The sequence below is a fragment of the Ochlerotatus camptorhynchus genome, unplaced genomic scaffold (genome assembly GCF_037179485.1).
Source record: "Ochlerotatus camptorhynchus isolate MF236.1 unplaced genomic scaffold, CSIRO-AGI_Acam_v1.1 ptg000330l, whole genome shotgun sequence".
Lineage (NCBI taxonomy): Eukaryota > Metazoa > Arthropoda > Insecta > Diptera > Culicidae > Ochlerotatus > Ochlerotatus camptorhynchus.
The window spans coordinates 16077919-16103408 of NW_027040818.1; the positions used below are offsets into that span (position 1 = coordinate 16077919).

Consider the following 25490-nt stretch of genomic DNA (forward strand, 5'->3'; position numbering starts at 1 on the left):
CGATTTTTAAAACAAGTTTACAATCTTTACTCACTTCCCGGGATCCACTGCACTGCAAAATTTGCTGGAGTTCTCTAATGCTAAGTAAATCAACGCTCACTAATGTATAATTCCATTATTGCCCGACTTTTTCAACTTTGCACGAACCATCCAAACGTTCATCCTGTACCTTTCCACCGGTGGGCTGCCAAACTTTACCTCAACCATAATTTATAGCCAACCACAAAAAAACGGAATAAAATTGTTCCATGCATGATTCGCTGCTGGGTGCGTCGTCGAAGTCTCGGTCGTCGTCGTCGTTGTCGTCGTCGCGTCACCCGGTCTGTCCCAGAGGCATCCAATCCAGTCAGTTGATTTGCCTTCATTCCGCTTTTTTTTTTTGGTCACGCGCGTTGACACCTCGTTAAAAAGTGTAACGCAATAATTTGGCTCCTCAGGCAGGGCCTCCATTCGAATTTGTTGCAGCTGTTGATGCTGTTCCGCCAAGCACTTTTTCAATGATTTCAATTAATAGCAATTATTCAACATGGGAACGGGTTGGGCAATTTCACAACCAACGGAAGTTCATTCATTTTTAAAAAATAGCAGTTCATTTAGCCAAGTGTTTGCCTTCAGCAGTTGTCCTCCGCAAGCCTCCGCATATTTCAGGATCATCTCTTGTCGTGTAGAAAACCGGGTAAAAGTCATAATTCTCTGGCCGCATGCTGCACTCGGCTTAAGAAAGTGGCCGTCGTGGTTGGTGACAGACCGGGACAGTCCTCATCACCATATGCTAATGATGGTGACCCAATTGTTAGGGCTGACCCGTTTCGAACCACCTGCGCGTCGTCGTCGTCGTCGTCGGTCAGTCGCAATCTCAAGCAACAATGGGAACGCATCCAGAAAAGGCTAAGGCTAGTCGATTCAATTGGCTGACGCGGCTAGACTGCGTGGGTGACGACGACGACGACGAAGACGACGATGGGTGTTGTAATCGTAAACAGAAACCAGCGTAGGTTTGACTGACCGGTCCAAGTTCGTTATCTATTCAATGCTTAAATGGTACAAAAGGGCTGTCGCTTTTTGTTGGAGGGAATCTTCAAAGTCTGAATATTGATCGAGCTACAACCCATAACGGCATAACGGTACATTCGGCATTCCAGATCGATTCCATAATTCGATCGAAAATATCACCCACAGGGCACAGATTCTGATCGTAGGCTGTCTATGACATATTTCCTGAACCATTTACATTTTTCCCCTACTACCAATGCAGCGCCAGTAAAGTCATCTCATTCAAGCAGCCCACGAACAGCCAAAAACCCGGCCCAGGGGAGCCCTTCGTCTGCATGCCATGTGCGTCTTTGGGCGTTTTATGTTGCATTCACGACTTCCTATCTGTATACAACGCCCAGCCCAACCCGTCCGAGACGCTTATTAACACGTTTCGTGAAAGTTAATAAGAACAGCCCGGGAGGGGCAGAATTTATGGTACTACCATGAGGAGTCAAAATCGAAACGAAAATTCGACGCGATTGTAGCGACGTACCACGTACTAAACTCGCACATCCATGTATGGGGAGTTTCGAATTTCAACTTCCTACGATGAGCCCTTGCCGCAAAGTCCCGAAGGCGGAACCCGCATGCTGGGAAATTTATGAGATCGTTCCCATGATGAACTCTTACTGCCCCGAGCATTAAATCTTGAATCAGGACTAATTTTGAACTCGTCTTTCTTCCATTTAATTACAGGTAGCAGTACCAGTTTAGCTCCCTCCTTGCTGGGCTATTACGATTCGTTGGCCATCAAAGCGAGTGACGATCCAATCAACGGAAGCTCCGAAAATCAGAGTGCAACTACCGTTACAACTACGACGGTAAAAACCATAAATTCAGCAGCATCAATCAGTCAACAGACGACCATCTGCACTGAGCGAACGTTCCAATCCGGTTCATTGAAATTCAAATCCCTTGGTCTCAGTAACGGAGCAGCAAGTCTGCGACCCACCCGGGCAGCTCCACAACTGCCCAAGGCTGGCGACAAATTTCGCAATTTGTCCAACAACGTCCAGCGGATACTGTCCAACACGGAAGCATCCGTAGACGGCAAACAAAACCGGCCCCGGCCACCGCCGGTGCCATTCCACCGTAGTCCACTTCAGTCAGCTTCGTTCAACTCTGGACGCACGGCTACTTCCACTAGGCACGCGTTCAAAAACCTTCCACTGTCCAAAAACATCACCAAGCTCAGTCAGATAACCAGCGAGCAACCCACGACTCCAGAAGACTGTGATAATTCCCTCGACGAGGACATCCCCAAGCTGAGCTTCATTCAGCAGCGTATTAAATCGCTCACCTCGGCTCTTTTCGACAACGACGACGACGACGACGACAACGGCAACAAAATCGACCAACAACCTGCCAATTCCGTACAGGAAGACGTCGATCCGGAACCAGTTCTGAGAAATCCCGAAAAATCGATGGATGCCTTCGTGGAGAACTGTGACGAATCGGAGCATCGCAACACGATCGTGGAAACACGCAACCCCTATCTGAACCTAGTCGTCGTGGAACCTTCCCCGGAAGACGACCAACCCGAGCGAAAGCTGACTCCCTCCCGAGTGCAACAGCTCAACTCTTTCCCGCTAGCTCTCCCGATTTCCCCAAAACTCCCACGCTCCACGTCCACCTCCACTCCCAGCCTGGACACCAGCTCGGCATCCCTATCGTCGAGCAAAACCTCGCTCACTCAAACCCCGGGAACGCCCGTTCTCAGCACTCGGCCGCTGTCAGCGTCGTCCATTTGTTCGTACTCATCGAGCAGCAGTTCCGGATCGGAAAATCTGCTTCTAGTCAACGGGAAATTCTGTGCCGCTCCCTCGTACCAAGCGAGTGTGGAAAGTTTGGCCGATCAGAGTGAATGCGAGCAGGGGGGCAGCCCAACCAGTGGACTGACCATGTGCGAACGGGCCGTCTTGGAGATTATCGACTCGGAGCGGAGCTACGTCGAAGACCTCGGGCAGATAATTAAAGGGTGAGATTTTCTTTCCCTAAAGCTAACAAATACCAGTGAATTCCAACAACTCAACTCGTTTTTCAGCTACCTGGAAGATTGGAAGGAGCGCGCCTGCCTCAAGGTGGACGAACTGGACATCCTCTTCAGCAACATTCAGGAAATTTGGGAATTCAACACCCGGCTGCTGGCCTGCCTGAACGAAACCAAAGGCGACCCGGTCAAAATATCCGGCTGCTTCATCGACCTGCACGAGAACTTCCATTGCTACACAACCTACTGGTGAGTGGCTGATCAACCTGCCACCACACTCCATTTGGCGCGATGACTTGCCCAACAATCATCATCTCTGTCTATTCTAGCACCCGTTACCCGGAGGCGATCGCCCTGCTCACCAGCCTCCTGCAGGCCACCCACACGAACGCCCTGCTGATCCAAACCCAGAAGATGCTCAATCACAATCTGCCGCTGGGCTCGTACCTCCTGAAGCCGGTCCAACGGATACTCAAGTACCATCTGCTGCTCGATGTAAGTACTTACTATTGGCTTAACGACGCGTTACGTCAGGCGAAATCAATTTCAATCAGTGAATGCCGCCATCCATCGCCGTCGTCATCGTCGTCGCGCTCGGTGCATTAATGTGCTACGAAGGTCATCCCTTTCACGACCAGCCGGAGGCGGTGGAATGCATTCACTTTGCTGCTTTACTTTCGCGAGAGCGCGCAGGAACGAAGAAAGAATCAATTTAAATCGATAAATCATTCATTGAGCGTAGTAAAGTTGCAAGCTCATCGCCCGGCTATAAGCTTAATTATGTTTATTGCCCGGGCTTCCCTAGACCGGCCTAACTGTAATCAACTGTATAAACCTGAATGCTTGATTTCATTTCTAGAATCTGCGAAAACACTTCGACGATAAGCAGCAGGTGGCTCATGCTCACGAGCTGATGAAGAACGTGGCGCACAACATCGACCAGGTCAAGAAGAAGCTGGAGCAGCAGAGCCGGGTCAAGGAGCTGGCCGGGATTGTGGACGGGTGGCTTGGGCCGGATCTGTCGGTCTTGGGAGAACTGCGGCAGGAGGGGCTGCTGAGTGAACACGCCAAACCGCGGGTCGTGCTGCTGTTCCATACGATGCTCATCATCACCAAGCCCAAGGAGGACAAGCGGTTGCAGTTTCGTACTTATATTCCGGTGAGTTTAGAAGACGTTTTGCTTGTTTTGTTGTGGCGCGGGAAAGGGGGAAGTAGATTCCACGCTTAATATTCTGCTCCATTTGGTCTACGTAGAACCGCGTCGTTTGAGAACTTATTGAGGTCCAAGTTCAAAGATTGAGCTACGACGCGTCGTGACGTCCACGGTTAGCACAGAAAACTGAATTTATTTTTATATTAAACATGATAATAATTATTGTTCAATAGGATTTATTAACTGAGAATGGATCTTACAAGAGATTCTGTTTACCGTTACTGGTAAATGGTACATGGTAGTAACATTAAGTATTATTAGTTTTGAGCACACATTTTCAAATTTTCTATGTTGAATTGCTAAGCTCTAGGCTTCAATAGGTTATTATTGGTAAGATATTGTATCAGTGTTTTAAACGTGTTTTTACTTGTACTAAAAAAATTCTACGCGTTTGATCGAAGTGTTTATACACTTGATTTGCTAAATGCACAATCACATTTACTTTAAGTGCATTTCACCTTGGTTCAATTTAACGTTAATTTATAGTGTTTCAAACTTTGAAATGTTGGAAATCTTTCACTATCTTTTCAAGTGTATTGCACATTGAATCACACTACTGTTCAAAACAGATGGATTTAAAGTGATTTGCATTTCAATGCGTTGTGAATTGCTTGCTCAGAAAGGTCAACATCGAAAACAAGACTTGTGACTTTATCCTATCAACCCGCCTCATATATGAGAACAACCGTGGCATATTGAGATCGAACGAAGACTCCGGCATCAGCACACCCCAACAGTCCATGACCGAATCCCAAATCAGACCCATTAAAAAGATATGTGAAATCTCTGGCCCCAGGCAGTTTTGTTCATATATTTGTCGATTCATTTTTAGAGTCGGTAAAGTAGAAGTCGATAAAGTAGAATATTGTAGAATATTGAACTTCAGGGTGGCAAGTGAACCAGGAAATCCAGGAAAACCGGGAAAAAGTCGGGAATTTATTTTCACCAGGAAAAACCCAGGAATTTCATGAGTTCACCAAGAAAATAATCAAAATTTAAATTTACCCTGAGAATTTAGTAAACATATATTGTATTTATTTTTAATTTAATTTTTTTCTCGAATCAATTGCATGCATGATTTATGCTTAATTGATAGCAGACTTAAGCAGTGCCGACGCGTAACTACTTTGAAGTACCTGTTCAACATGCTCAATAAAAAAAGTTCTATTTCTAAAAACTTCAGATAAGGCCTTCGAACTTCATGCAAGTTCTACAAAATTCGGGAAAGTCTTACAAGTTTCAGGAAAATCCTGTGAACTACTGTGATGACCTATGACGGTCAGGAAATCTCTCCGAACCTTCAGAGAAGTTCTACAAATTTCAGAGAAGTCTTACGAACTTCAGGGAAGTCCTTTAATCTTTGGGGAATAACTACGAATTTTACAGAATTTTCTACAGATTTAATGTAACTTCTACGACAGCTTCAGAGAAGTCTTCAATACTCTTGGGAAGTCCTCTGAACTTACCATAGTTCTCCAAGCTCAAAAAAGTCGATTGAACTACAGGTAGTCCTACGAAATTCATGGGAGCTCTCCAAACATCAGGGAATTTCCAAGAAATTAAGGAAAGACCCACAAACTTTTGGAAAGCCTTATGAACTGTAGGGAAGCTCTTCTAAATTTAGGGTCCTCATATATTCAGTTAAGTCCTGTTAAAACCTCTCCCTCGACGGAAAAACGAGGCTACTCGCCCTCTTCAACGACCTATGGCTCCCTAAGTCGTATCCAGACCTCTGGAAACAAAGCCTGGCAGTGCCAATTCCGAAGAACAACGCGGCAAGTGGAGAAGCCTCCTCCTTTAGGCCGATTGCGCTCACTTGCTGCGCGGCAAAAGTGATGGAGAGAATGGTAAATCGTCGACTTAGGCAGTTCCTGGAGTCTAACAGTCTCCTTGACAAACGGCAGCATGCATTCCGGCAAGGACATGGCTCCTCCACTTACTGTGCAGCCCTCGGGAATGTACTCAAGGAAGCCCAGGACAACGGTCACCATACGGAGTTAGTATCCCTTGATATTTCTAAGGCGTTCAACAGGACGTGTACGCCTGGCGTCATCAGGCAGCTTATCGGCTGGGGCCTGAAAGGCCACATCACGCACTTTGTACGGAATTTCCTCCTTGATCGTACCTTCCAGGTGACTGTCGGGAACACTCGATCGGATCCGTTCCCCGAGGAAACTGGAGTGCCCCAGGGATCCGTCATAGCGGTTACGCTATTCCTGGTGGCAATGAACGGGGTGTTCAGCTGACTGCCCAAGAACGTGCACGTAATCGTCTATGCCGATGACATACTCATCGTCGTAACGGGAAGAACGACTAAACGGACCAGGAATATTGCCCAAGCAGCTGTCTCCGCCGTCTGCGGGTGGGCGCTTTCTGTTGGTTTCCAGCACTCCGCTCCAAAGAGTGTACGGTGCCATATATGCCACTCGCCCCATCTGATTCGGGGATCACCGATCACCATCCAGGACCATCCAATTCCGCTTAAGAAAACAGTACGTGTTCTGGGGGTAGTTCTGGATCGGACTCTAAGTTTCGAACAGCACTTCAGATCGGTGAAAGAAAACTGTCGTAGCCGCATCAACATCGTCAGGACAATCTCCCGCCCGCACCACTCCAGTAACCGCGAGATCCGCCTTCGTGTCGCCCGGGCTGTTATCGACAGTCGACTTTTCTACGGCATTGAAATTACCTGCTTAGCCACCGAGAAGCTGAACCGCATCCTCGCTCCGGTATACAATACCTACGTACGCATCGTATCCGGCCTTCTACCTTCCACGCCTGCAGACGCTGCTTGTGCGGAAATTGGAGTCCTCCCTTTCCGCTATCGATCTGCTGCAGCTACTGCTACGAAAGCCACTGCCCTCGCTGCTAAGACATCCGGGAATGATAGGGTCTTTCTCCTCAACGAGGGGAACAGAGCCCTCCGCACTGCAGCCAACCTTGACCTCCCCCCGGTGGCCAGGGTCCACTGGCATGAAGAGAAAATTTGGCGATCTAACGTTATCAAAATAGATAAGCGGATTAAGAGAGGATTCCAAGCCCGAGATAACTCTGTAGCGTTGAGGCGTTCAGTTACAGAACTTCTTGGGTCGGTCTATCCGGGGCACGTTCATCGCTTTACGGACGGATCGCGATCACGGGCTGGAGTGGGACTCGGAGTTGCAGGACCAAACTCCGCAACAAGTCAAAGTCTACCGGAGGAGTGTTCCGTTTTTTCCGCAGAAGCCGCTGCTATTCTTGATGCAGCCATCACTCCTGCAGATCAACCGATCCTTGTGCTAACGAACTCACACAGCGTCATCCAGGCGCTGGAAGCCGAAGCCCCGCGCCACCCCTGAATACAAGCCATTACACGATATGCCCCACCCTCAACCGTTTTTACGTGGATTCCCGGGCACTGCGGTGTTCCTGGAAATGAGGCTGCGGACAGGCTGGCGGGATCCGGTTCATCTGGTCCCCGCTTCACCAGGAACGTACCACTCCTAGACATCAAGCGTTGGATCGCGAATATTATCATGAAAGCCTGGCAGGAGGAATGGTTTCAGTCGCGGACCACTTTCCAGAGAAAGATCAAAGAAACCGTACGACCCTGGCTAGACAGCCACAAGTACAATGACCAACGGATCATTTCAAGACTCCGGACCGGCCATGCGAGGATTTCCCACAATTTTGGTGGGACACCCTTCCACAAGGTTTGTCCAATCTGCAGCATTCCTGCCTCGGTGGAACACGTGCTGTGTGTCTGCCCAGAGTTTCAGAGGCTACGCTAACAACACCGACTCCCAGAGAACATCAGGGAGCAACTTGGCAACGACCCCTCGACGCTGGCTGCGCTTATTGCTTTCTTGAAGGACGCCCACCTGTACAACCAAATCTAGCACTCTCGTCGTTGGCTGCGCTGTCCGTGTTCTTCCACCTTCCTATTTTCCTGCTGTCGGGGTATCTCTGCCGGACTGGGGCACTGTCTCTTACGGTGGAGCTCAACCTTGTTCGCGCATCCATTCCTCACCACAGTCCCGATGTAACTCCCATTTTACATTAAGTAAAGGGGCGAGAGGTTGTTGAGGGGGGGGGGGGCGATAGGTTGTTGAGGGGGGGGGGGGGCGAGAGGTTGTTGGGGGGGGTGAGAGGTTGTTGGGGGGGGGGGGCGAGAGGTTGTTGATGGGGGGGGGGCGAGAGGTTGTTTAGGGGGGGCGTGGGATTGTTATGAAGGGGGGAGGGGGTACATGTATTGCTTTTCCTCATTGTGGTCACGTCGTGATCCACCTTAAGCCGCTGATTTAGTCCTGCTTACTGCTGCTAGGACCAAGTGCTACGCCGTCCGAAACGACAATGAGCAAAATCATGACAGCAGCGCTGTTCTATATCTTTTCAGGTTCAGAACCTGATAGGATTTCCCGCAGTTTTTTATGAATGGGGCGGAGCAAAAAGTTTCTTTTGTGCAGAATATGTAATAAAGGATGGACTTTGTATGTTAATATAATTGCATATATAGAGGTACCAGATATGTTTTACAGTCAGTTGTTGGTAATTCATCGAGTGTATGTCTCCTATTAAGCAATATTTTTTTTTTGAAAATGTTGGCTCTACATGTAAAAAATTAATTGTTCATACATTATTGGGGTTTTGCTTAAAATTTATTTCTCGAAAAAAAATGATCGTCATACATAGTCCATGTCTTTTTCGGGTTATTGTTAAGGGGTGGGGAGGGGGTTGTTAAGGGGGAAGGGGTTGTTAAGGGGGAGGGGAGGGGGTTGTTAAGCGGGAGGGAGTTTTGCATGCACGTTTTTACAAGTATCTTTCATCATTGTGGTGCACACGCCGTGATTCACCTTTAACCGCTAACCTAGTCCTGCTTGATGCAGGACCTAGCGCCACGCCGTCCGAAGCGGTAATGAGCAGTGGCATGAGAGCAGCGCTCATTTATATCTTTTCAGGTTCAAGCAGAATGATGTGCAACCAAGTGGTATTCGTTTATGATGACTGGGTTGGGGAAAAAGGCTTATTTCATAAAATCAGTGATAAAATTATCATTTGTACATTTTCAAAAGTTTAATTACAGAAAAATTGGAAAAATATTTATTTCAACAGGTTCGTAATGTAATATCCTATCGATTGGCGTATTTGGATTTTAATTTCATCTATAAATGACAAAGTTAAAAGCGTTCAAAACCTAACACTCCTTCACCACACATATTTTTTGACTTGCACCCCAGTATAGTCGACAAAGACGTAGTTCTACATCAAAAAGTTTAGTCCTTCAAACTTCAGGGAAGTCCTCAGATCTTCGAGAAAGTTCTTCGAACTTGATGGAAGTCTTACGGACTTCTGAGAATTTCTACGAACTTCGTGGTACTCATACGATATTTAAGAAATTCCTATGAATTTAAAAAAACTCTGAACTTCAGGGAAGTCCTAAGATCTTAAAAAAAAAGTCCTTAGAACTTCGGGGAAGTCACATGAGATTCAGGCAATAAAAACTTCAATGAACCCTTCAGGAAAGACCTTAGCGCTTCAGGGAAGTTCTACGAACTTTAGGGATTTTCTATGAACTTCAGCAGTCAGTCTTTTTAATAATAAGAGTTATTAAACCAGCATTGTTTATGAAATCTTTCAATCATATGATTTTGAAATCATGTTGTTATCAAAATTCCGCTAAATAAGATCCTTAATCGTTGACCATTTGCGGAAAATTTAAACAAACTGGAAATCCGTAAAATTGTTAGAAGCAAAGGTTTGTTTAAAGAGTCCTCCTTCATATCACACTTCGCAATTTCACCTTGAGATAGACTAGTCCGTTGGCTAAAAATCTCAATAATAAAGTTAAAAAAATCGCAGTTTCAAAAACAGAAATGTCAAGATTTAGGAACTTATAGATCTCTAAATTTCAGACATTAGATAGGGCTCCACGCTAGTCCGTCGTATCTCAGCTTTTCTTCGTCATACACCCCTAAAATCGCTCATCGCAAATGTTTCAGTGTCAATCGTAATTAATCTTGTAAGCAAAGATGTCATTGCAAAACCATGAGGGAAAACGCTTTGCTATTATAGTTTTAGCACATAGAACGGAAATAGGCGCCATGATACGACGAAATAGCACGGCTCCCTACTAGCTTCTTTACAGCAAACAATCAGATAAAGATTTCACGGGCATTCACAAGAACCTTAATACCTATTTTGGTTTGTGGAATTCCGCATTGCGCGAAGAATGATGGTACAAGGATTCACTATATATATTTTTTTTATTAAATGTTCGCATATGCGAGCAGAGACACCTATACGTCAGTGGGCATCATCGATCATCAATCTCGCCATCAAACTACCACTCCCCGTTCATCGATTATGGGATCGACCGTGCAGCAGAACTGTGCGTTTATTGACGTTTGTGCAGTTTTTTTTTTTTTTTTTTTAATTCTTTATTTAAGAGATTTTTAGCCTTAGGCTAGTTCATCTCTAATTGTGCAGTTCCGACTGTTCCTTCTCTTTCTTCCGTTAACTGACAGCTATAAAAGGAACCGCCGCAGCATAAATAAACCTCTTTGGTTGTTCTACCATCACATAGACGGAGCCCTTATCATCAGTGCCGAGTGGTTGAGACGACAAAAATTGGACAGTGAGAATTTCATAGAGTACAAAGTGAAATTGAAATAAATTTAAGTAGAGTTAATTAGTTTAAAGTTAATGAAAATAAATTGAACTGTGAATTAAGAAGAAATAAGTAAAGATCCTCCGAAATAATTATCTCAATCCGCTGTGGTTAGCGACATTGGTCCTTCGAACCGGATTAGCGTGAACTCCGCTTGTCCGCCAGCCCGGAATCTTCATTGGACCCGCTGTATCGACGCCAGTCACGTGTCAAGGAGGTTAGCTGTTCTAGAACATTCATACAAGGGGCATTCGAATTGCCTTTACAAGATCCGTTCTCTTCTTCATTTTCGCCATCGTTACGTCTACGATGTCTACGGAACGACGCATTAAAGGCATCAAGACGCGCCTGAAGAGCCTGCTGACGTCATTCAACCTGATCAAAATGTTCGTGGACGAATACAACGAAGAAACGGATGCCTGTCAAGTCCCGGTGCGTTTGGAGCACCTGGTGAAGCTCTGGAAGGAGGTTAACGCGGTGCAAGTGGATCTGGAAACGGTGGATGAGGCCGCTGTAGACCAGTACCTGAAAGTTCGTACTGATTTTGAGTCAACCTACTACCGTGTGAAGGGGTTCTTGCTTTCGGTCAATAAATCACCTGCTTTGGTACAGTCACCTAGCCCTCGTTCAAATGCGCAACCACCTCTACAATCGTCTTGCGTTCGACTACCCGACGTGAAGCTACCTGTTTTCTCTGGTCAACTCGATAGCTGGTTGAACTTCCACGACCTATTTGTCTCACTCGTCCACTCGTCGCACGAACTATCCAATATACAAAAATTCTATTACTTGCGGTCTTCCTTATCCGGAGATGCCCTCAAGCTTATACAAACCATCACGATCAGCGCTGACAATTACCAGGTCGCCTGGAAGTTGTTGACAGAACATTATCAGAACTCTGCAAGACTGAAACAGTCGTACGTAGATTCGCTCTTTGAATTTCCTTCGCTGAAAAGGGAATCAGCGACGGAGTTACACTCACTCGTTGAGAAGTTCGAAGCAAATGTGAGAGTACTGAAACAGTTGGGAGAAAGGACCGAATTCTGGGACATACTTCTGATACGAATGCTCAGCATAAGGCTCGATAACACCACTTGACGTGACTGGGAAGAATTCTCATCGACGAAGAATCAGATCACCTTCACCGACCTAACGGCTTTCATTCAACGAAGAGTCACGGTTCTACAGTCGATCAACAAGACAACTGAACCTCCTCCGTCAACTTACACAAAGAAGCCTGTTCAGCGTCCCGTCACCAGCCATGGAGCCAGCCAGCAGAACTATCGCAAGTGTCTCGTCTGTTCCGATCATCATCCTTTGTATCAATGCGCAGTTTTCTCGAAAATGTCGATAGAAGATAAGGAAAGAGATGTCCGTCGCCACCAACTATGCCGCAATTGTTTACGAAAGGGCCACCAAGCGCGTGACTGCCCCTCCTCCAGTACTTGCCGCAAGTGTAGAAATTGCCACCATACTCAACTCTGCCCCACCGAAGCTCCAGTCGCTGTGAACTCCAGGACTGCCGACGCCGCTCAACCGAAAGTTTCTTCTATCCCTGTATGCGAAGAACAACCGAGAAGCTCTGCCTCAGCCGTTACTGAACCCGTAAGCTGTTCGTCTTCTACATTGAAGGAGAAAAGCGTCCTGCTCGCAACTGCCGTGGTCGTCCTTGTCGACGACAATGGAACCAACCACGTCGCCAGAGCACTCCTCGATTCGGGAAGTGAGTGCTGCTTTATGACTGAATCTCTCGCCCAGCAGATGAAGGCCAAACGCACCAAGATCCACGTTCCGATTGCTGGTATTGGACAATCCTCAACGTATGCTCGTCACAAACTCCAATCTACTATTCGTTCACGCACCTGTGATTATTCTACCGCTGTGGAATTCTTGATCCTCCCGAAGGTTACAGTAAACCTGCCTTCAGCATCTGTAGACACCTCTTCCTGGGAAATCCCCCCGGGAATTCAGCTTGCAGACCCGTCGTTCTACGATAGAAAGACCCGTCCAACTCGTATTGGGGGCAGAAATCTTCTTTGACCTCTTCAAAGTGTCCGGTCGGATTGAGCTTGGTGAGTCTCTACCGAATCTGGTCAATTCTGTCCTAGGCTGGGTTGTATCTGGAAAGACAACCGATACCCGTTCGACAAATCCCGTCATCGCTAACGTCGCAACAGTCACCGATCTTCATCGCTTAATGGAAATATTTTGGACCATCGAAGAAGATAACGCCAGTACCTGCTACTCTGTGGAAGAATCTGCATGCGAAGAACACTTTCGTCGGACAGTCTCTAGAACTCCCGAAGGTCGCTATGTCGTATCTCTACCAATAAAGAAAGATGTTCTCTCCAATCTCGGTGACAATCGTCGCACAGCTATTCGTCGCTTTCGTCTACTACAAGGTCAGCTCGCTAAGAACGACGAACTAGGCAACCAGTACCGAGCGTTCATGGACGAGTACTTTCAGCTAGGCCATATGGAGCTGGTACCAGACTGCCAATCGCAACATCCTTCATACCATTTGCCTCATCATGCCGTAGTACGAGCAGACAGTACGACCACTAAGGTACGCGTGGTTTTCGACGCGTCTTGTCGCACATCGAATGGGCCATCCTTAAACGACGCACTCATGGTCGGACCCATAGTGCAAGAAGAACTAAGGTCGATAACAATGCGATCCAGAATCCGCCCTATTCTGCTCAACGCTGACGTGAAACAGATGTATCGACAGATCTTAACAGACCAACGTAGCAACAACCTACAGCACATCGTATGGAGTCCATCGCCTGATTCCCCTCTGCAGACATATGAATTAAAAACCGTTACTTACGGTACCGCCAGCGCACCATTTCTTGCCACACGCGTGCTCCAGCAACTGGCGGACTACGAGCAGCACGATTTTCCAGAAGCTGCCGGTATTCTTCGAAAAGATTTCTACGTGGACGATTTATTTTCCGGAGCGGACACAGTAGAAGAAGCTATCACACTACGAAAGCAGTTGGAATCTCTTCTCGGCAGGGGAGGGTTTGAACTGCGGAAATGGGCCTCAAACGAAGAAGCCGTTCTAGAAGATGTTCCTCAAGACAACCGTGCCCTAAAGACGTCCGTGGATCTAGACCGTGATCAGTGCATTAAAAGTCTAGGATTGCACTGGGAACCAACGACCGACCATCTCCGATACAAGATTGATACACCAACGACCGATAACACCCCACTCACCAAACGCATTGCTCTTTCCCAAATAGCTCGCCTTTTTGACCCACTTGGCCTGGTGGGACCCGTCATCACAACAGCGAAGCTGTTTATTAGACCTGTTCATTTTAAACGAAATGTTCGGAATGTAACGGGTCAACCGTGATTACTGTTCGTCATGTTAATTTGAACTTTTGTGCAAATTTTCAGCAAAATCGGTGTTGATTTAGAGGTGCTTCTAGTTAATTTTATGTTTTCAAGGTAATTTACGGCTTATAATATTTGTATCTCGAGACTGAAACAACGAAAGCTGCTGTAACAACTTTCATAGCAAAGCTTAATGTGTTATCTACCAACTTTGTGGTCAAAGGTTGACTATTCGAAGTGATTTTATTGAATTTTCACTTAGTTTCATGCTCGAAGATATCTTAAAATGTGAAGAATTTTAAAGTATTTGTTCTACGAATTTTCCACCCATATGATATAAAAATGTGTAGTGTACGGCATAATGTTCCTCATATTGTTCTAGAAGTTTCGTTCCAACATAGTTTCGTGTATATTTCATAGATTGAGAGATAAAAATCAGAAAAGAGGCCGTTTAGCTAAAATTCACAAGACAACAGAACCAATAAAAGTCAATTAGATTGACAGAACATAGTTGCATTGCTTTTCAATGACGACCGATGACTGTTTCATTGATATATGATTTTTTCATAAATATGAATCCTCAGTAGACGTGTTTTTTTATCAAAGGCAAGTGTCACTCGAGCCATTCAAAATGTTCGTTATTTTATAAATTGCTGCTATGGTTCGAGTGACACTTGCCTTTGATAAAAAAAACACGTCCTATAGGAGTGCGAGAAAGGAAGAGGCATTGTGTCGATTCCGGTGGAAGCGTGCACTTGATGGCAGTCTATCAGGAGCATACCATTGCAGTACACAAAGTTCAGCTGATTCCGGATCTTTCAGTGAACCTACTCTCCGTGAACCAGATAGTGAAGAAGGGATACACACAGAGATGCCAGATCTACGGAAATCTCCGTAGATCTACGGATTTCACAATTTTTTGCGGAAATACGGATCCGTAGCTAAATCTACGGAATTCGCTACAGTTTCTACGGATTTTTTTCTTCAGTGTACGTCGCCCTTCAGAATCGAATTTTACAATCTCGAGTATAATCCGATTCTGAAGGGAAAGCCGCATAAAGTAAAATATACCCCTGCAACTTGTCAACCGTTTTCTTGCTCACTTATCCTTTTTGATAGAATAATTTAGCGTTGACGGTGACTCTGTAGCTCTTCCCTCCTATGAAATATCCCGTAAGCAAACGTCAGACTGTGCGTGAAACATGGCATCTCTTCACTCCGCCGAAAGTTCCCATAATATACTGTCAATCTTTGCTTGAAGAGAAAAGTTTTCGACGGTGCCGTGTGAAGGCGAATTAAAGTCGTGTCGAGACCAGTCTTGTAAGCGGTCACCGTAGTCGACACATTTTCTGTGATAATCGACTGCCTTTGCTCCCGACACTTGCAGAACAAGCTTTTAAATTACAGTACAAAACTAAAATGTCATACGACAGGCTCTGTCATACGACACTGTCGCCGAAGGCCGTCACGCTCTCTTCCCCGTCAGCTCGATGATGATCAGGCCTTCAACGTGTTTATCAAAAAGCACGTAATCCATAAGTCGTCGTACTTGTCCGGCTTTATTAAGGAAACTACGGTTAAAGCGTGGCTTTCTTATTAGATTACGACACCACTGTACCGCCGCTACGGGATCACAATTGATCAGATCGCCAAAGATGGTCTTGAAACCCCTGCAGTGGATCCTCAAATTGAGCTGGAAACCATTGCCGTGGATAATGAGACAGATCTGCTGCTTGGGCAACAGGAAACGCTCCTTTGGAATGAGGACAAATGCCTGGAGATCGCTCCCGCGCAAAACAGGGTTCCTCTGTCATTAATATATGACGAGCACAGCAAAGAGATAGCTTTTCCTGCCATATGTTTCGGCCATCTACGGAAATTCAAGCCAGGGGTTCGGGTGACATATTTCATGATTGCATCCAGTGAAACTGGTCGTCAAGACAGGCGTGTGGCCAAACCACAACATTTGTTGTATATGACAATGAAAGTTCTTCGCCTTAAAGCTTCCGAAGGCTTGTAATGCATTTTTAAGTTCCCGGGGACCATAAACATCACACGTGTCAACCTTAAGGACCGCCTTATTCATGGAGCAGTGCATTGAGTGAAATCCATCATTCCTCAAATCAATACCGAATTCAGTACAGTATTGGCAACAAAGGAAGAGAAATTTGTTCACCATGATGCGACAATTGGGAAAGCCACTCAGTGCAAATGAGATGAAGTGGCCCCATTTGTTGAATCTCCTACATCGATTGTCAGAAGGACACAATGGCAATGACTTAACAGATCCAATCTAGGAATTGACTGCACTACAAAGAGCAACGATGATCCAGTCACGTGCTGTGTGTACTTCATCAACCTGGTTGACACGATTGAATTTCAGCACCGTGGAAGTCCTCACGCACACATCTTGCTATGGCTTAACAAGGATCCCCGGGAAGCAATCAGTGAAAGTATGCCAAAAACTACAGGTGCAACAGTATCATGGTATTCATGCCTGTACTACCATCGGCCTTTTCAGTGCCACCAAGATTTTCCAGAAGAGTTTAATTTCTGAACATGTCCCAACTAAAATTCATATCAAAAGCTTCTTTTCAGGGCAATCATAGTCATACTAACGAGTATAAACTGAGAGAACCCCGCTCAAATTCTTATTCTTACTCAAAACACAAGTCCTGCTGCAGTTAACAAATAACATTTATTATATACGACCACGTAGTCCGACGTCACCATTGCGTACAACCCTAGAGGGCTGTCCCTAGTAGTTTTTCAAAAGTTCTTTCATCGATTTATCATTTAACGTAAAATAACACCTTAGAACTAAAAAAAAAATCCGTAGAAATCCGTAGATTTGAATAAGTCTACGGAATTGCATAGAAAAAAAGCTGGCATCTCTGGATACACAGTCGTGTTTACAAACGTCGGATGTGGCAACGGGTGTGTAAGTATGAAAACGATTTGTTTCTCCTCGAACAGCAGCAGCAGGCTACGAGCAGCGCTTTGACTGGCCCTTCTGCTCTCAGCCTGAAGGTGGACTATTTGAATCTGAAAAGTGTCCGCAAGCTGGCCAACGGATTAGGGGATGGAATCACGATCGTCGATACGAAAGCAGGGGACTGTAAGGTGTGCCCAATGGGAAAACATTACCGGCATCCCAAGAAAGGTTCACGCGCTGCAGAGGTACTCCATGTGGTGCAAACTGATATCTGTGGGCCTATGGAAGTGAATTCACTCGGCGGATCGTCTTCGTTGACGAGAAATCCAGAAAAATGTGGACGTACTTTCTGAAGACGAAATCGGCGATTGTTGAGCGACAGTCCAAACGGAAGCTTAAGGTACTTCGAAGCGATAATGGGAAAGAGTATGTAAATAAGGACTTCGAGAACTACCTGATGGAAAAAGGCATCCAGCACCAGAAAACAACAGCTTACATTCCGGAGCAGAACAGCCTGGCAGAGGACGCTAACCGTTCAATAGTTGAGCGCGAACGATTTTTGTTATTTGAAGCAGGACTGGCGAAAACTTTCTGGGCTGAGGCTGTTTATACTTCTGTCTATCTGCTCAACCGATCTCCCACGCAAGGTCATGATTCGACACCGGAGCAGGTCTGGACCGGAAAAAAATCCGTATTTGGCTCACCTGAGAGTCCTCGGCACCAAGGCGCTGGTGCAATCCATGGTCGTATCCAAATTGGATACGACAATAATACGTAAGAGTATCGACTTTACGATCTGCAATCCACAAACCAGCCTAGAAGTTTCATCGACGAAGGTATGCCAAGCTCACCGGATGATACGCAACAAAGGAAACGTGGTTCAGTTGGATTTCCAATTTGCTACCACGACACCAACTATACGAACATGACGAGTTCTACACAGACTGCGAAGACGAACAAGAATTCAACGGTTTCGACGTGTCGCAAGAAACGGCGATCAACTTGACTCCTGTGCTCCCACTGCGGAAATCTGCACATCCACTTCGGTCACAGGTGTTGAGGCGAAGCGGTCGGGAGCACAAACTTAAAGGCAAGTACAATGAATTTGCAGTATCGATCAAAAGTCAGTAGCATTCGAAAGCTTTACTGGTAACTGAATCGATCGAGAACGTTCAGTCGAGACGCATCCGTGATTGACATGGCCGTAGCTAGGAGTTCACTACCTGACGGTTGATGACAGGCGATGTTAGAAAACAATACCTGTACGTTGACCGAGCTGCCAGACAGTCGGAAGCAGATTAAATGTAAATGGATCTTTAACGGCAACTTGGATCGGCACAAGGCTCGTTTAGTCGTGAAGGGGGTGGGTTATGATGAAACTTATTCACCAGTGGTTTGCCATAGTTCACTAAGATTCCTTTTCGCCTTGTCAACCAAGCACGAACTGTCAATTGATTAGATGGACGCGACCACAACATTCCTCCGAGGGGAATTATCGCAAGGGGAACGGCCTCCATGTTTCGAAAGGTCAGATCAACGAAAACTGATGTGTCGCTTGAACAAACTCTATGGGCTGAAACAGTCCAGTCGTGTGTGGAATTCGAAGCTTGACGCGGCACTTCGAAGCTTCGGAATGACCCCATCGAAGTACGATCTATGACTGTACTATCGAATCTAAGGCAATCGGATTCTGTTCGTCACGATCTACGTTGATGACGTGATCATCTCCTTTAACTGACCAAATCAAAACGAAGCTGAGCAACAAATTTTGCATGAAGGACTTTTGAAAATGACGTGATTCATTTTTTATTGAAATACCAGTGACCTACTGGGTATAATGTTCCACTAATTACACCAAAAATCTCTCATGGTCACTCCATGAGTAACCAGCTCCGAAAACTATTTTTTCAATCAAAACTTAGTAAGCGTACAAGTTTACAAGGTACTCTTTTTAGGTGGGACACCTGTAGAGATCTCTTAAAAAAAGGTATTTTTGCTATTTTTTTTTAGAACATTAGAATAAATATAATTACTTCGAATTTTCAGTTTGATATTAAGCAACATTACAGCTTTATTTTCGAAAATTTTCAGCCCTAAATAATATTTTTTCCGCTGTTGGCAGCCCTGCAACCTGACAGATGTAGGCGATGTAGGCCAAAGTGATTGCATTTATTTGAATGCTCTAAATAAATTAACAAAAAATACCCGCTTTTTGGAGATCTCAACAGGTTTCTCCCCTTAAGTGAAGAAACGTTGCTGCCCCAATCGGGATGAAAATATCGCCAAATTTAAAGAAAAAATATAGATTGACCCTAGCATGCCACAATTATAATTTAAAAGTTATAACTCAATACTCCGAAAAAATTTCTAAAATATTAATAATCGTTAAGAAGTTCCGGGAATCTCAAGGAAGTCCAGAAAACTACAGAGAAGTTCAGAAAACTTTAGAAATATTTCAGAAACTTCATGGAAGTCAAGAGAACTTCAAGGATGTTTAAACATTTTACCGGCATTTTCCGGCGCTTCATGAGAATAAGATCTTCAGGAAAGCTCCTAGCTCAGAAAACCTCAGGGCAGTTCAATTAACTTCAATTAAATTACAGACCTTTTAAAGCAGTTCTGAGAAACTCAGAAATTTCCGATAACTCTAGCCAAGCTCCGAGAGTTTGAGGAAATGTGCGGAATCTTCAAGGAAGGTCGGGAACATGCGGGAACAATTTATGGGAAGTTCTGATAACTGCGTGGCAGTTTCGAGGACTTCCGAAAAATTGCGGGAACTTCTTCCCTCTCATTAATTTCAGAAAATAAATCAAGCGATCTTTCCAGAATTCCTGAGATCTTCCGGAAAATTCAAAACAGTTAAGAAATGTTAGGCAGCTTCTCTTTCTTTGAGAAAGTTTCAGAAACACTCAGGGGATTTTAGAGCACTTCCTTGAATTTCTGGAAAACTGCAAAAACTATCAAGAAGTCCCAAGGAATTATGGGAAAATGTTTCTAAATTTGCAGGAAATAGCGTGGTCATCTGGGAAGTTCCATTAATATCAGACAAATTTGCCGGATCAATTAAGAAGTTCCGGGAGCACTTCTTGACAATTTAAGGAACTTCAGGGAAGGTCTTAGAAACCAACAAACCATTTTAGCTACAGATCAGCCTTATGCAGCTAAAAATAGGCTTATTCAGCTCTAAGTCATCTAAATTGTTTGTTTGAAAATTTAGGATAGTTTGCAGATTTTAAAAGCTTGAACCATGAGCTTCAATAAAATTTCACAAACCCTAGGAAAATTTCGGTAACTTCAAGGCAGATTCAATTAACTTCAGGGAATAGGCGGGAACTTTTAAAAAGTTCATAGAATTTCAGGGAAGTCTAGAGAACATAAGGAAAGTTTAGGGAACTTTAGGGCAGTTCCAATAACTTCAGGTAAGCTTCGAATCCGTCGGGAATGTCTAGCAAAAATTCGAGAAGTACACAGGATATCTTAAAACTGAATTTATCGTTTTGTTTTAACTTCAGGGAAAGAACGGAAACCTTTCAGAAGTTCCGGGAATTTAAGAGAAGTCGTTCTGTGGACTTCCCTAAAACTCCAAGAACTTCTATAAAGTTTTTTTTCTATAACTTCAGAATCTTCACAGAAGAGCAGTTCCACGCCAAATGACGAGCAGAAAAACTCGTCGTTCTCAGAATTTCCATAAAACTTTGCATAATTGTGTGTTACGGCCATCATCTGCATTTTTGCGGCCGGTACCACCCACCGCATATGTGGAGGGAATGTTTTTTGCAAAGTTTTATCCAAATCGGAGAAGGTCGATACTGAATATATATATTTTTTTTTCTTTTGCTATTCGCTGTTACGACTATTTAATGTTATGATTTGTGGTTTCTTAGTTTCCAAATGTTATAATTTTAATAATAAGCATCACCCCATCCTAAATTTCGTATCCTGCCATTCGCCATTCCAGTGCAAGAACCTCATGCTGGTGGAGCATCTGCCGGGTGAGCCGACCAGCTTCAACGTGATCCCGTACAACGACCCGAAGGGCCAGATCAAGCTGACCGCTCGCAACCGGGACCAGAAGCGCCACTGGGCCCAGCAGATCAAACAGGCCATGCTGGAGCACTTTGACATTCCGAAGCGGGCCAAGGAGCTGGTTCTGCAGTTGGGCGACGAAGATGGTAAGTTTCCGCCGCTAAAGAAGCAAACGTTTTTCTTGATCAATAACATTTCCCTTCCTCAGATCGCATAACGGACAAGAATGCCAGCTGGAAGTGGCCCGGGCATCATCCATCGACGCCGGATTATCTGGAGCGGAGGCAGCAGTTCCGTCGCAGCGAGATGCGAAATCGATCGAAGAAGATGCGCAAAAATACGGCCAGCAGTATCTCGTTGGACGGGATCTCGCAGAAGGACGTCAAGCAGCCGACGTTCCAGTCCTACTCGAAGGTACTGGAACAGGAGGGTGAGGGAGTGGGAGGGGCGAAGGAACCCGAGGGTACCTGCAAGTGTGATGCGGTGAAGAAGGAATTGGAACACAAGCAATTGAAGAGCAGGAGTCGATCGGAGACGAGGCTTCCGGAGGATAGGAAGGGAGCGAAGATGAGCGATGAGGAGGTGTTTGCTAAGGCGATGGCCGAGAGGAATAGATTCGCAACGCAGAGAAGGAAGACGAAGGAGAGTCTTGTGGAAGTGAAGTCATACAATACGTCGACGATACCGAAGCGGATAGCCAATATTAGAAAGACCAGATCCAAGACGTTGACTGGCAATTCGACATTCTACACGGATCTGGAGTTGGGTGAAGGTGAAGATGATACGACGGTGTTGAAGATCACCGAGTCGACGGATAATTTGAGCATAGATGGGGTAGGAGAAGGCTCGAGTGAAGTTGAGGAACCAAAAAGCGCCCAGACCAAGGAAGAGTTGGAAGAAGATGGTAGTTCGAGGAGGGATTCGGATATAATCTCTCAGTTGGTGCTGGAGAAGAGTGAATTTAGGAAAATGAGTAGACCTCCCAAAAAGAAGTCATTCGATTCAATGCGATCGTTGTCGTGTACTAGTCAAGACGAGGATAGAGAGCAAGAACGCATGGAAGCTGGCAAGGAAGATGTGATTCCTCAACCGCCGAGCACAGATCCTCCGGAGGAGGAGACGGAGGAAGATGAATTTAGGAAGGTAGACGAGTTGAACAAAGAATCGGAGGATTTGCTGAATCGGTTGAGCGAGATTCAATCCGATCTCGTTTCACCGGAACCCATCTACGAATCCTTACTGCGGAATGTTCACGTGCCGTACAAATATGCTCCCCCGCTGACACGGTCTGTATCTCAGCAATACGGAAAGGTGCTGGAGTCGATGAGGACGGATGCTTCACCGAAGAAGTCTCGTCCCGATTCGGACTACGTGACACTTGCCTATTCGGAGAATGGGCTGATCAACATCGATGGCCATGGCGTCATGCCCAAGTCTTCGATTGCACAGCTGAGAAACAGCGATACCAACATCAACTATCACCATCCCTGGCGCAAGGAGGATGAATCCGGACCCGTGCAGGACACGCGTTCCGAGATTGTCACACTCATCGGTGATGATTCCCTGAAACCGCTGGAACGACAGGGAAGCCTAAGCATTAAGTCACCAAAGAACCTGCTCCAAAGATTCATCAGTCTGCACTCTTCCCCGTCGACGACCGGAAGCTGCGACAGCAATCTCCACCAGCGTAAAATGTCGGTCCCCGATAACCCAACACCGATCTACAAACAAGGAAGTCTAGATCTCGGCTCCCGAATCGCAAATTTGGATTACGCCGACCCGCGGACGCTGTTCACCGCCAACAACCAGCCCAACATACTGATCAACAGAGCCTCAATGAAGCCCCTATCCGCGGACCTTGAGCAACGGGACTCCATATTTTCCCTCAATTCTTCCAGCGACAGCGTCTGTGGAGTGACGAATGAACTGGAAGACGAATCTTACAGCTTCTACGAAAAAGACGTCGAGGAATGCTTGGAACATGAAGACTTCCGCGATTCCGCAGTCTACAGTGGCGACGACAATCGTCCGGATTTGGACGATCAGGTCGTGTACGAATCGATTGGGGAAATCAACCAGCAGCGGCTGTTGCGACCTCTCTCCCAGGTGGCTCGATCCATATCGTCGGCTTCGAGTAGTTCCAGTGGACCACCACCGCCGGTTCCGGTAAAGCCGGCTCACCTGGAGCAGATGAAGAAGATTAAACCGCGAGTGACGATGGCTACGTCGCCGCCGTCAGCCAAGGTGGGACCACCTCCGAAGAGCGGCTGGGTCCTGCAGCAGGTGAAGCGATTTCAGTAACTGCTACCGTATGCGTTTATTTAGGAGAGACTGATGAATGTGCCTTATTGTCCGAGTTTCAGAAAACCAAAAAGCCCAGGATTTCAAAGTCGATCTTCGTTTGAGTGTTTTACATGTTTTAGTGATAAATACCAAACGTGGCTCTAGTTTTGCAATTTAGCGAAGATGCGATTTAAATTCATCAAATTGTATTTATTACTTACTCTCTAGGATAGGTCTATTTATGGTATGTGATTAATATTCTAGATTTTAGCGAAAGTTACACTAACCCAGAAATTTTAGATGCGGTAAGGCTCAAAGCAGGAGGTTAATAGCGAGTTATTATGTGGAATTACACAACACAACAATTTTTAGCCTACAGCGAAGGTCAGCATGCGCCATATTGAATGAAAGCAATAGATTTTCAGCATTGATGCAATACACTAAGTAATAAAATTTTAATCTTCATTGGAAACGTGTGCAGGTGTTATGGCTTATAGAGAAATTTCCTGACATAAGATATTACTAACTAATACAACCATTCACTTCTCTGCATTTTGATAATCGCAGTTAGGTCCTTATGATTCTGAACGCTAAATATGTACAATCATAAGTCAAGATTAGACTGCAGTAATGGTGTTTGCGATATTTGGCTAATCAGTCTTTAATCGATTGCAACAAATGTGCAAACTTTGTCTGACGATTCGATGTTGGTTAGCATACAGGCACAAACGAAGTGACAGACGACTAACTGGCGAAGAAATCCATTTAAATAATTTGGTTCATTGTAGTAGAATTTTCTTGGAAGCTTGTGCCATCATTCACCAGATGGGCTAGTTTTTTTGTTTTGATTTAAACAAAGTTGATTTTGTGTACATTGATTCTTTGACAGTGTGCAAAGAGTGCGTATCATTTTGTCATTTTTTATGCATTTCAGTCTTGAGTAGAGTGAAAGAGATAGAACCAAAATATTCTAGTACATTTGGTTTCAATCCAATAGTAGTGTTGCCATGTGGTACAATCCAGTAGTAGTGGTGTTGCCATGTGGTACACTGAAAAATTGCAATAGAAGGTTAGTCACCAAAGTTTTCGAGCCGCTCCGTCTGTCACTTCGTTTGTGATACAGGTATGCACTAGAGTCGGTGTATAATGAGTCACGCCAAGAGAAAAACAGTTGAACTCGCATCACGGTTTTCGAAAGATTCCATTTTTTTTCACTTGGCAACAGAGGACTGCTTCATCAACTTCAAATGACTTCCAGCGAGCAAAAAAAATAGCGGCTGTTGTAAATCATTATATCAGTGATTTTGTCCAATCATCTCAATAAAAAATAGTAGAAATTCTCATTAATGATCGCTACCAAACGTATCCCATGACAATTTAATGATCACTGCGTGTTTATGATCATTTCTTCCATTATATTTTATATTTTATTGCAATACCTTTCGTGGACCTTTCATAGCATCGTAATGTTTGTTTACTTTGCACGATAGGTAGCCGGTTTGACAGTTCAATAGGTAGACTTGGCTTCACTCTTGGCGTGACTCATTATACACCGACTCTAGTATGCACGAATGCGCATGACTTTTATTACAGAAAAAGCTCTCGCCATTCTTAATTCCCTCTAGTGGTGAGTAGAAGCAAAGTCGATAAAGCTTCGTTAGTGTTCTAAAAATTTCCAAATAATTTATCACCGCCGAAAAACTCTTTTGACGAGGTTAAGATTTGCTTAAATTTCATCTTCATAGAAAATGATTGTCATTTCAATAAAAATGTTTAAACCTCTCAAACAACCAGTTTCGATGATGACATTATCGCTATCGGCAGTGCATTATCATAGTAAGATGTCAAGGTCAATGCATCTCAAAGATGCAGCTATCTGCAGGCTTCATGTTACATCGACAGGTAAAACTTTACGACGTTTCCACAACGACAATCATAACTCATGGAAGCAAGGACAACTAGGAGCATACATTCCACCATATGCCAGCTCCGGATAATAACAGAGAGAATGCCGTTGCGCCAC

The 25490-nt window shown here is 45.1% G+C and overlaps 1 protein-coding gene across 1 annotated transcript in view; it reads left to right on the top strand.

Annotated features, from left to right (window-relative positions):
• Nucleotides 1-23939, top strand: part of GEFmeso (Guanine nucleotide exchange factor in mesoderm) — a 296949-nt gene extending 273010 nt beyond the window's left edge. Inside the window, exons 2-7 of the mRNA XM_065230382.1 lie at nucleotides 1732-3013; nucleotides 3080-3274; nucleotides 3355-3520; nucleotides 3885-4184; nucleotides 21117-21330; nucleotides 21393-23939. Of these exons, the coding sequence (XP_065086454.1) occupies nucleotides 1732-3013; nucleotides 3080-3274; nucleotides 3355-3520; nucleotides 3885-4184; nucleotides 21117-21330; nucleotides 21393-23485 (4250 nt within the window). The 3' untranslated portion in view covers nucleotides 23486-23939. The remainder of the gene's footprint in view (nucleotides 1-1731; nucleotides 3014-3079; nucleotides 3275-3354; nucleotides 3521-3884; nucleotides 4185-21116; nucleotides 21331-21392) is intronic.
• The last annotated feature ends 1551 nt before the right edge of the window (nucleotides 23940-25490 follow it).